Source organism: Citrus sinensis, chromosome 9, assembly GCF_022201045.2.
Source record: "Citrus sinensis cultivar Valencia sweet orange chromosome 9, DVS_A1.0, whole genome shotgun sequence".
NCBI classification, from domain to species: Eukaryota; Viridiplantae; Streptophyta; class Magnoliopsida; order Sapindales; family Rutaceae; genus Citrus; species Citrus sinensis.
The window spans coordinates 10,490,975-10,503,102 of NC_068564.1; the positions used below are offsets into that span (position 1 = coordinate 10,490,975).

Below are 12,128 nucleotides of genomic sequence, written 5' to 3' on the forward strand. Positions count from 1 at the left end.
AATTTAGAACTTTGTGGACTGACACAATTCTTTCTAAATGATAATGTTGGCAATATTTAACAGTTTTTGGTTTCAAGTTTTTGGGCAATTTCATACTTCAAATGCTAAGCTTTCGGTTCCTTTCTGCACTTCTTGCTGAAAAGCAGAATTCCATTGTTAAACTAATTATACATTTCAAAAAAGCACATACAAAATGCAACAGATGTACTTGGTGGCACTTTGGTTATGGAAGAAACCAACAAGAAACCTTAATGTTACTAGGGGACCAAATTTACAAATTTAATCATGGTAAAATGCATTTAAACATTTACAGAGCTCTCTCAGATGCTTATAACCAGACATTACGGAGAAAGTCTTTGGCTACTGTATACAAGCATGTTTCGTGGATTGCCCTATTCATTGCACCTTCAAAATCACTAGTGTCAGAATAAATTCTGTTCTGAAAGTGAGAGAAAGATTGAATTAAATGTATTATTTCAAATTTTCAACAAAGTTACACTACCAGTTTAGCTTTGGGATGATCAATCATAGTCATGAAATGATGGCACTCGCCATCTCACAGCAATGATCCACAATTTTAGTCAAAAGTAATATAACACAATAATTCACTCCCAACCAATGGAATTTGCCCAGTGGCGTAGAAGTGTAGGCAACCAGAAGTGTCCGTTTGACTTTTGAGGTCAGCATTAAATCTTGCTAGTGAGGCAGGTCGTTACAAATATCTAGTGTACGCTCCTAATGCTTTATCTGACGCAGTCTTCCAATTTAATGTTTTGTGCATTCTAAATTTTCTGATCAAGAATCTCATCAACAGGAGTGAGAGATGGCTTCTTCTTCATCATCGATCAATATGAATCCTCAGATAAAGTATGATGTTTTCCTTAGTTTCAGAGGCAGGGATGTTCGCCACAACTTTATCAGCCATCTCAATGCAGCTTTGTGCCGGAAAAAGATTGAAACTTTCATCGATGACAAACTTAATAGAGGAAATCAAATTTCTCCTTCACTTTCGAGTGCAATTGAAGGATCAAAGATTTCGATTGTCATTTTCTCGAAAGGGTATGCTTCTTCCAGATGGTGCTTGAATGAACTTGTGAAGATCCTCGAAAGCAAGAACAAGTATGGACAGATTGTAGTCCCAGTTTTCTACCTCGTTGATCCATCAGATGTAAGAAATCAAACTGGAACTATTGGGGATTCATTTTTGAAGCTTGAAGAACGGTTTAAGGAGAAGATAGATATGCTGCAAACATGGAGGATTGCTATGAGGGAGGCAGCCAATTTATCCGGCTTTGATTCTCATGGCATTAGGTAACTCTTTTCGCAGAATTTTCTACCATCTCGTGTATATAATCACAATAGGGAAGGAATTGTACATATTAAGATTTTGAAAGCACAAATACACTTCATTAAAATAATTGACAATAAAGTTTCGGATCACAACAGCTGAGAATTAACTTGAGTCCAACCGTTATGTGTCATTCATCTACTAGATAGTAAATATTACATCATTTTTATTCAAACTATGGCTCAACTATTGGAATACCTAACATTAATTAATACTTAATGTTTGATGTAAATAGCTTGAATCTCTTCTAATAATATGTCTAATGTTTCATGACATCTAAGTTATTCCTAAAAGAGACGAAGGAAACTCTTAACCTCTTGCTTCTAGGGATGGCAAAAACTTGGGGGCTCATCGAGTATGGCAATGCTCGGATTTGATGCGGACATGTTTTTTGGATACCAGGCCAGGGCTTTTTTATCTGGACTTTAAAAAGCCTAGATTTTATATTTTGTAATAATATATATGTATATTTTTTATTTTTAATTTTATTTTAATGAAATTGGGAATGAAAATATGAAATTTAAATATTTAAAATTTTAAATATATGTAATAGTTGAGCCAAATAAATATAATTATTTAAAATAATATTTATTTTATAATTTTTTTTTTATAAAATTTGGGCTCCGGACTGGACCACGAACTTATCAAGTGATGTTCAAGCCGGATGGGTATTTTTGACATCCTTACTAACTTCCACGGCAAGAGGCCAAACATAATATGCTTATATTTTGGGATATTATTTAAAATAAATAGTGAATGATAAAACAGATCAAAAAGTTTATAAACTATTATACATAATAAAATTATATTTTTAACATTAGGCGACGGTCACTATCTTGTAAAATTAATTTCTATTTTTTTTCTTTTCTTTGATCCAGTTTCAACATGAAACCTCGGCATTGTTACCAATTGAAATTATAAACACAATGTTCATCTTTATTGAAGAATTTTTTAATTACATTCAATCTTACTGCTATTTTTCTTACTTGTTAGGTCCGAATATGTACTCATAGAGGGAATTGTGAATGACATTTTAAAGAAACTGAATGATTTATTTCCAAGTGATAACAAGGACCAGCTGGTGGGAGTGGAATCAATCATCAAGGAAATTGAATCACTCTTATTGACTGGGTCAACTGAATTTAACACTGTAGGCATTTGGGGCATTGGTGGTATAGGCAAGACCACAATTGCCAGTGCTATTTACAGTAAAATCTCTAGTCATTTTGAATGTTCTTATTTTATGCAAAATATTAGAGAAAAGTCAGAAGCTAGCGGATTGGCTGCTTTCCGACGAGAACTTCTTTCTACATTACTAGATGATGGAAATATGAAGATTGACATACCCAATATCGGCCTCAACTTTGAAAGAAGAAGGCTCAGCCGAATGAAGGTTCTGATTGTTTTTGATGATGTGACTTGTATACAACAAATAGAATTATTAATTGGAGGTCTTGACAGACTCGATTGCTTCGTGCCTGGGAGTCGAATTATCATAACAACGAGAGATGCACAATTGCTGAAGAACCTTCCTGGGAGTCATGTGGGTCATGTATTTGAGGTTAAGGAATTATCATACAATGATTCTCTTACGCTTTTCAGTCGAAATGCCTTTGGGCTAAACCATCCTGCAGCAGGTTATTTGGCGTTGTCAGATATGGTGATAAAATATGCGAACGGTGTTCCATTAGCTCTTAAGGTTTTGGGGCGCTATCTATTTGGAAGGAGTGAAGAAGAGTGGGAAAGTGCAGTGAACAAGCTGAAAAAAATTCCTCACATGGATATCCAAAAAGTGTTAAAAGTGAGTTATGATGGCCTTGATGATGAAGAGCAAAATATCTTTCTAGATATTGCATGTTTCTTCAAGGGAAATGATCGAGATCTTGTTATGAATTTCCTAGATGCCTGTGGCTTTTCAGCAAAGATAGGAATACGTGATCTTGTTGATAAGTCCCTTGTGACTATATCAAAAAACAAGATAACAATGCATGATTTGCTGCAAGAAATGGGTAGGGAAATTGTGACGCAAGAGTCAATTAAAGATCCAGGAAAACGCAGTCGATTGTGGCATCATGAAGACATCTATCAAGTTTTGAACAAAAATACTGTGAGTTCAAAGCATTAAATTTCCATTTCTATTTTGGTTATGGAAGAATTAGTTTAGTACTTTGTTAGATAGATAATCTTATTTCTTAATTCCCTCACAAACATATTATGATATGTAGAAAGCTCTTTTGTACAAAATAAGGAAAATACATAAAACTAATGGTAGATTGATGTGTTATATTGTATAGATTATATAGGTAATGTTACGAATTATAAAAATAAATAAAAGGTAAATTAGTGAAATTTGTTGAATATTCTATTTGATAATCTATCAATAATTATTAAATTATTAGTTATTTATTTCAAATTAAATTGTAATATTTATAGTAATACTTAAATTAATAATAATAATTTCAAATTAATAATTTTATTTTTGAATTATTAACTATTTATTTTTTTTTAATTATAATATAAAATATTATTATAAACACTACATATTGATATAATATAAAAATTGATAAATTAGTAAATATACTTGAGTTATAGAATTGATCTCAATAAATTAATCCTTTGGGAATCATAAGATAAATTTTCTTAAGTTTATAGAATTATTGTGTGGGCCCAGGATAAGTATATTTCAAAATAGGATAAAATTTTCATGAATTAGTCAATCTCAAATTTATAATGTACATGTTATTCTAGAGTAAAGCCGTTGTGTCATAATAATTGAACAACGCAACAAAATTTTTGTTTATGTTTCCGAGATTTCATTTTATGTCCTAATTCCTAAGCTTTTCATTAAATGTCCCTACTTATGCATCATATTTTAAGAGTTGAAGAAATTTGGGAAATGTAATTTGAAACTTAGACTTAACAAAGAACGTGGGAAAATGAAATAAAAAAAACTTAATGAACCGTATAGATATATTCTAGGATTCTAGCATTTCCTTACACATTATTTTCTTTCCTTTTTTTTAGGGGAGTGAGGCAATTGAGGGCATCTCCTTGGATATGTCTAGAGTCAAAGAGATATGCTTGAATCCTAATACTTTCACAAAGATGCGTAGATTGAGATTCTTCAAATTCTATAACTCTTTTTCCAGAGTGAACAAATGTAAGGTGCGGAATTCAAGATGCCTGGAATCTCTTTTCAATGAATTTAGGTATTTTCATTGGGATGGATACCCTTTAAAATCATTGCCTTCAAAGAATATTCCAGAACATCTTGTTTCACTTGAAATGCCTCATAGCAATATTGAACAACTTTGGAATGATGTCCAGGTATATCTTAAATATTTATATGAAAATCTGTCAATACCAAATTTTAAATGTGATGGATGCTAATTACTGGTGTTGATTTTTTTTCTTTTCAGAACCTTGCTGCGTTAAAGCGTCTAAATCTCAGTTATTCCAAGCGGCTATCCAGAATCCCAGACCTCTCACTCGCCTTAAATCTTGAGCGGTTGGATTTAGTAGGTTGTGAAAGCTTGATTGAGATTCACTCATCTATTCAACATCTCAACAAGCTTTTTTTTCTTGATCTAGGTCGTTGCATTAGTCTGAAGAGTCTTCCGACTGGAATTAATTTGGATTCCCTTAAAGTGCTATATCTTCAAGGGTGCTCAAATTTGAAGAGGTTTCCTGAGATCTCTTGTAATATAGAAGACTTAGATCTAAGGGAAACTGCAATTGAAGAACTGCCTTTATCGATTGGGAATCTATCCAGACTTGTTAAATTGAACCTTACAAACTGTTCAAGGCTTAAGAGTGTCTCGAGCAGCCTCTGTAATTTAAAGTCACTTCGGAACCTTGATCTCTCTGGTTGCTTAAAACTTGAGAAATTGCCGGAGGAAACTGGAATTAATTTGGTTTCCCTTAAAGTGCTATGGCTTGGAGGGTGCTCAAATTTGAAGAGGTTTCCTGAGATCTCTTGTAATATAGAAGACTTAGATCTAAGCCAAACTGCAATTGAAGAACTGCCTTCATCGATTGGAAAACTATCCAGACTTGTTAATTTGGAGCTTACAAACTGTTCAAGGCTTAAGAGTGTCTCGAGCAGCCTCTGTAATTTAAAATCACTTCAGAACCTTTTTCTCTCTGGTTGCTTAAAACTTGAGAAATTGCCGGAGGAAATTGGAAAGTTAAATTCTCTGAAAATTATGTGGGCCAAAGAAACTGCTATAAGCCAAGTACCGCCGTCCATTGCTTGGTTGAACGAGGTTCGGTCATTACATTTTCAAAGATGCAAGGGTCATTTGCTACCAATGGGTTTGAAATTGCCTATTTTCTTTCAATTACAGAATCTGGTGGTTCTGCGTCTTGTAGATTGCGGCATCACAGAATTACCTGAAAGTCTTGGCCAGTCGCCCTCTTTAAAATATTTGAATCTAGCAGAAAACAATTTTGAGAAAATACCTTCAAGCATCAAACATCTATCTAAGTTGTTGGTCTTCACACTGCACAATTGTACGAGGCTTCAATCCTTACCAAAACTTCCATGCGGTAGCAGCATATTTGCCCGTCACTGCACATCACTGGAAACATTATCAAATTTATCGACATTGTTCACACGTTCGTCACGGCATTGCCAGACATTTGACTTTGGCAATTGTTTCAAATTGAACCGGAACGAGGTTCGAGAAATTGTTGAAGGAGCTCTAAGGAAAATTCAGGTTATGGCAACATGGTGGAAACAAGACGATCTGGTAACTCTCTATATAAGTCCGTATATATGCATGTTTATAAGTTATGAGTTTGCAGCTGTATCATTACTCATAAGGTATTATTACTTTTTTCCCCCAAGTTAAATTTAATATTATACAAAATGATCGTTTTTTCGGTGCAGAAAGATGATCATAACCCTTCTCGGAGTTTTGTCTGTTACCCTGGAAGTGAAATTCCAGAGTGGTTTAGCTTTCAAAGTATGGGATCTTCTGTAACTCTTGAGCTGCCGCCAGGTTGGTTCAACAATAACTTTGTTGGTTTTGGTTTGTGCGCTATTGTTCCAGATCATCATGGCGACACACGGGGTTTTGATGTTCAATGCACACTCAAAACCAAAGACGATGTTGCAGTTTGTTTCCTTTATGTATGGGAGGATTATTTCAGAGTAAGTTCATCTATCGAGTCAGATCACGTGCTTTTGGGGTATGATTTCTCTGTGTCTTCAGATAGATTCGATGGTTCCAATAACGAGTTCTGTATCCAATTCAATATTCAGCATTTCGAGGGCCCAGGCATAGAGGGTTTTGATGTGAAAAAATGTGGAGCCCATTTAATATACGCTCAAGATCCCAGCAAAAGGTTGAGATCTGAGGTGGAATATTATCAGGTGCTACACCCCAAAAGACTGAAATATCCTTGAAATCCATTGCACGAGAGGTGAAAATAGTATTTGACAAGTCTGTTTTTACTTTCTTTAATTTGTTTGGGAACAATATAAGCAACTCCCAATGCGAAGTCCCAGCAACAGTTTAGAAGGCCGTCTGTATTCGAATGTTAGGAGAGGTAAGCATCTAAAAAATGATTCTCTATATCTAATGTAAAACTACTATCAGGTGCTTGGTTCTTGTAAAACTTAATATGGGCTCACTGCCATTTTCATTCCACAAATTCACTAGCTCTCTCAAATCTGTGCTTATTATGAAGAATGACCTAAGAGCGTGGTGCATGTGGTTTCGGAAATGAAATCTTAATTTAAACTCAGTATGGTTAAAATGCCTTTTATGTCTCCGAATAAATAAAACATTACATCGGATTTGTATCCCAATATTTTCATTCCTAAGTATTGAAGCGACATTTGAATAATTAGGTTTATAAAATTGCCTGTTTGTCCATCATCGGACTACCTCACTTGGAATGAACATGATAAGAATTTTTAAGTGCGTAAAATTTTAATTACTACTTTATACCATGTGTTTGCATTAATACTCCAATTTTTTTTTTATGAATATTACAATACAATTTTACTAATATTATAATAAGAAGTTTGCCTAGACCTATTTTGATAATTTATTTGAAGCATGATCTTTAACTCAGCTTCAAAGAAAGGTAAGGAGGCATAGTCTTATATTGCACTACTAGAAAATGGTTTTTATTGACATTAGAATAGTGTCAATAAATACTTTTAGTGACACTTGTTAATTATGTCAGTAATCTAATAGTTAAAAAAATAGTGACACTTGTTTGTGGTATCACGAATACGGTGTCAGTGATTAATAACATTACGTTATCACCAATATTATGATACCACAGTGTTAGTAGTTGCTGATATTTTGTTAGTGTCTATAATTACTGTTACCATGGTATTATTGGTTAATTTATTTAAAAAAATAAAATATTGAATTGGATCATTGCGTAATGATTTATTGGCAACATTCAAAGGCACCACAAAATAACAAAAAAATTTATTTATGTCACAAAATCTTTCATTTCATATTTAAATATTATTAGTATATATTACAAATTCCAAATACTTCAATAAACAAAATATGAAATATCCTACTCTCATAACTAAATAATCTAAATTAAATACATAAAAATTTCTACTACCCAATCAAATGCCCACTACTTGTGGCTCAATTTAACAAATCTAGAAATTAAATTGAGAAGGATGACTGTCTTGCACTCTTTGAACAAAAATAGTGTAATTACGTTATCACACTAGCAGCTTCTCCATTTAATAGACTGTATGGGTTAGGATACAAGTGAAGTTGAGGAAGAAACACTTCAAGCACATTGATCAAATTTGCATATGAATACATGGAAAAGAAAAAAAAATTGGCTGCCAACTCCCAACCATTAGAGAAACAACAATTAACAGAAATAAAATTATTTCGTTAGAAAGAAAAATTCTCATAAGCTATTTACAAATAAACTCAATTATTTTCAAAGGAAAATAAGTAAATAAGAAAGTTGTAGCTTATTTCATTAAAACTACCTAAGATATATAGTTTATTCAACTATAGGTATAAATAAGAAAAAATGATCTAATGAACATATTCTCTTTTGGCAAAGGTTATATACATATAGCAAATTATAGCAGCCAAGAAGTTTTCAATGTAATATCTAGTTTCAGCATAAGCATGTTACTCTATTTACATATATCAAATGATTTTCATGCATAGTTAAAAGCTATAACAAACGCTCTATTACAAATAAATCACCACTCGTTTCCTCAGTTTTTTTCACTCCAAGAGATTATTTAACGAGGCAAAAAATTCTCGAACTACAGTTTTCTAAAGTTAGACATAAAATAACTGTGAATCTCCATATTTATATTAGGCATAATGAAGTTTGGACATAAAATATTTTAATAATCTAAGAGTTCGATCCAAAATCATTACTATTAAAAAAAGTAATATTTGCAAACTTAGTTAAGCCTTTATAAAGTGAGTATGAGATTTATTATAATATTTATATCAGACAAATACTTCATGAGAAAACTTCTTAGCCTTCCTCTCCCCTGATATACTTTTCGTATTAGCCTTCCTTTTTGCTGATACGCTTTCAGCAGAAATGGAGGATACCTCTTCTATTTCCACATGAGAACTACCACCTGCACATAGAAGAAACTTCCAACCTTTAAAAATAAGCAACATAGCATTGAACCAAAACTGATTGAGAGAACAAGGACGAGGTGGAACAAAGGTAAAACAAACAATTGAGAGTAACGAAAATTCTTCTGCTCCAATCTTAATGGAAATGACACGACGCTATGCAAAATACTGGAGAATATTGAAATTTGATTCTTTGGTAAAAAGAGTTTACCTTCCATCTTCTTCTCCACATAAACCTTCAAGGCAGATACTAGATCACGTTTAGAACCTTTAGCAGGGACCCCAATACTCCTGATGATTAAGAATGAAATAAGCATACTAACAAACACTACAAATAGAGGTGCAACATAGTATTCTGCCCATCAACCATCCACTCAATTGATTTCATTCTCCAAATCAATTTGAAGAACCGTCATTGACCGTTCAAGACGAGGCACAAGAAATGCAAGTAATACAGAGAAGCCGACAACTCAACCATTTCAAGTTAGTTGCATATATACTAGTTTGTCATGAATTCCAGAACAAAAGCACCCCCCCCCCCCTCCATATCTCAGGCAACCCAAATGAAACCTAATAATCTGAATGCACATCAGACATAAATCGTGTGGGTTTTTCTGAAAGTTCTATATGCATGATACAAAATTTCATGTCTTTCTGAATGTTGAGCCTTTAAAACTTTGGCTTACCTCAATATAGTTCTGAGTTCTTGAACTGTCATGACCTCAATTCTCTCGGGATTATTCTTTACACTCTGAATTCCAGCTTCGTCGCTTTCTACACCAATATCCTACACATCAATTTACAGTTAAAATTTTCCTTAATTACTCCAATTGTCTCACTATCTTCTTGTACGCTAACTAATATTGACAGTGACTCGATACACAAACCCACAAGACAATGAGGCAAGTTAAAACTATCAGCAACAAAAATCAAAACCATGGCACACCTTTGGGGTCGAACCCACTAATCTGTTCACCTTTTCATCTTCCATGTTATCGAAAGACGATGCCGGTTTGGATGAACTTGCAAGATGCCGTTTAGGCTTCATAGCTCTGAAGGAGACAAAGGTTCCAATTCTAAAATTTCTTGGAGTAACTGCAAAGCTAAAGAAGAAAAGAGATATATTAAAACAGACAAAAATAATTTCTTTAAAATAAAAGAAATGATTTTTATAGAATAATTGAAGCTGTCACAAATGAACACAATACCACTGTACCAGCGGATGAAGAGGCACAGTATTTTGAATCGTTAAAGCTAATTAATTTAATCCCAGAACAAAAATTACATTTTTATTACTGAAAAAGCGAAGAAAGAAAGTACCCAGCAGGAGTAACGAAAGCTTTGAGTCCTAGTTGAAAGACTTGATTCATCTATCAAACTCAAAACCTGGTGCAACTTAGCAAGGAGCACGGAGAACAGGGAAGCCAACAATGTGAGACTATCCCAAAAGTAACAAATGTGAAGTTAAATAACCTAAATACCCTTCTGTATGATAGAACTCGATAACGCTTGACTGTGAATCTCAATGCTTTTCTATTTGTCGAAAAGTATGGACTTTTGACATAATCAATTTCTTTTCTTCTTATGAATTTATTATGCGTTGTACTATTGGCATCCCTTGATTATTTTCATAAAACCTCTATTTTATAAAAATTATATTTAAAGACAATTATAAATAAAATTATTTTAACTAACACCCTTTAGAAAATTTTGAAAAAACCTTTGTCCTAAAGATGTGTCGATTAAAGAAAAATAATAATTTAGAAGTTCATATTCTAATAACACCACTATTATCCTAAAACAACCCCCTCTCTATCTCTTTAATGATTTCCACATTCAAAATTTCTAAAAATGTTTAATCATACGATATTTCTCTCTCAATATTTAATATATTGAGTTTTTTGTTCTTATTTAATTAGAATAGCGTTTTTTTTTCTTTTTTTTTCAATTTTTTTTGTTATTTGGTTTATTCTATTTTTTTTCCTTTGAAGTTACAGGATGATTTTTTTAATAAATTAGTAGCTCTTTCTTTTTTTATATATGTGTGCAATTTTATATTGATGCTTGAGATAAGGAGGGAAAAAAAATTCGTCAAAAGTTTATTTAAAGCACAAAACGGAGAATTGTTTTTATATATCATTGAATTTATTGCCGAAATAATAAGCAAATACTGGGTTCTGCAATCCTGTTAAAAGTGAAAAGAATATTATCTTTCAAAAGATAATATTCTGTCAACAAAAGAATTTATTGACAGCATATAGTTGAGAGGTTTACATGATTCAATTTCAGCTGATACAGGCGCTGATAATTCAAACGGCGGAGAAATATAAGCAGTATCAAGGCCAAACTTAGAAACAGTGGTTGCTTGATGACTTAGAAAGTCTCTTCAAGAAGAGTCAATTGGCAGCTCATGGTCAAAATTTTGTAGATGACAAGATGACCGATACATTTGCTTTTAGCACACCAAAAGTATTTAAGCTGAAGCTTCATTTCAAAAGGAAAGCAAGTTTGAATCATTTTTGTAAACAATTCCCTCCATTTCTTTTTGCTAGCTTTGTTGGTTACTCTTACTTTCAAATATGTTATGAAACTGTGGATCATTGTTGTGACATGGAGAGTGTCATTACTATTGTTGTTCATCCCACTTAACTGGTGTGACTTGTTGATATAATACAATACTGCATTTGATTCGGATCACTCAGCACAGTGGTACTGAAAGGCACCATATGACCCCAAAATAGTGCCACAGGGGGTTGTAATAATGGTGGTAGTAGTTTTGTAGGTTCACTTAATGGCTCGGCGAAAGCTTCAAAACCTCTGGACTTCTTGGTTAGGAATGTTATTAGTAGAACAAAGCAGCAGGCACATGATTTTGCCCTTTCTTCGATTGTATTCAGAAAATAACCAGGTGCAGCTATTGCGGTCAATGCTTCATATTGTCTATTTATCTCTCTTCATTAAATGCGCATTGACTTCTCATTCTATGGGAATCATTCGCTTTTGGTCCTGCAGCCTGCTTGGTATATTTTCATTTGTCAAATCAATTTCATAAAGTCATGTCTATATATATATATTTTTTATTTTTTCCCCTGAAAATTCAAAAGCAGGTTTTGATATAATCCTTTTAAGTTCAATGAATAAGTTTTGGAAGATCCAGGACTCCGCCTTGTGTCAGA

The 12,128-nt window shown here is 33.1% G+C and overlaps 2 protein-coding genes across 17 annotated transcripts in view; one reads left to right on the top strand and one right to left on the bottom strand.

Moving 5' to 3' along the window:
* The window catches only part of LOC102617923 (DNA-(apurinic or apyrimidinic site) endonuclease, chloroplastic), an 84,287-nt gene extending 73,827 nt beyond the window's left edge, over positions 1-10,460 (bottom strand). For 2 of the 15 annotated variants that reach the window (XM_052433394.1, XM_052433389.1), the window contains exon 1: positions 10,273-10,456. In XM_052433394.1, the coding sequence (XP_052289354.1) occupies positions 10,273-10,322 (50 nt within the window). In that variant the 5' untranslated portion in view covers positions 10,323-10,456. Of the gene's footprint in view, positions 1-8,826; positions 8,952-9,163; positions 9,244-9,638; positions 9,740-9,898; positions 10,056-10,160 lie in introns of all 15 variants that reach the window. The other 13 variants (XM_052433390.1, XM_052433393.1, XM_052433386.1 and 10 more) reach the window with 13 other exon arrangements.
* LOC102625233 (disease resistance protein RPV1-like) lies at positions 739-7,067 on the top strand. Of its 2 annotated transcripts, XM_006491543.4 has the most exons (5): positions 739-1,311; positions 2,342-3,455; positions 4,373-4,675; positions 4,768-6,099; positions 6,240-7,067. In XM_006491543.4, the coding sequence occupies exons 1-5, from the start codon at positions 824-826 to the stop codon at positions 6,756-6,758; spliced, it is 3,756 nt and encodes a 1,251-aa protein (XP_006491606.3). In that variant the 5' UTR covers positions 739-823; the 3' UTR covers positions 6,759-7,067. The 2 variants fall into 2 exon arrangements, with proteins under 2 accessions (XP_006491606.3, XP_052289345.1); XM_052433385.1 differs by lacking the exon at positions 4,373-4,675.
* Positions 10,461-12,128: the final 1,668 nt, after the last annotated feature.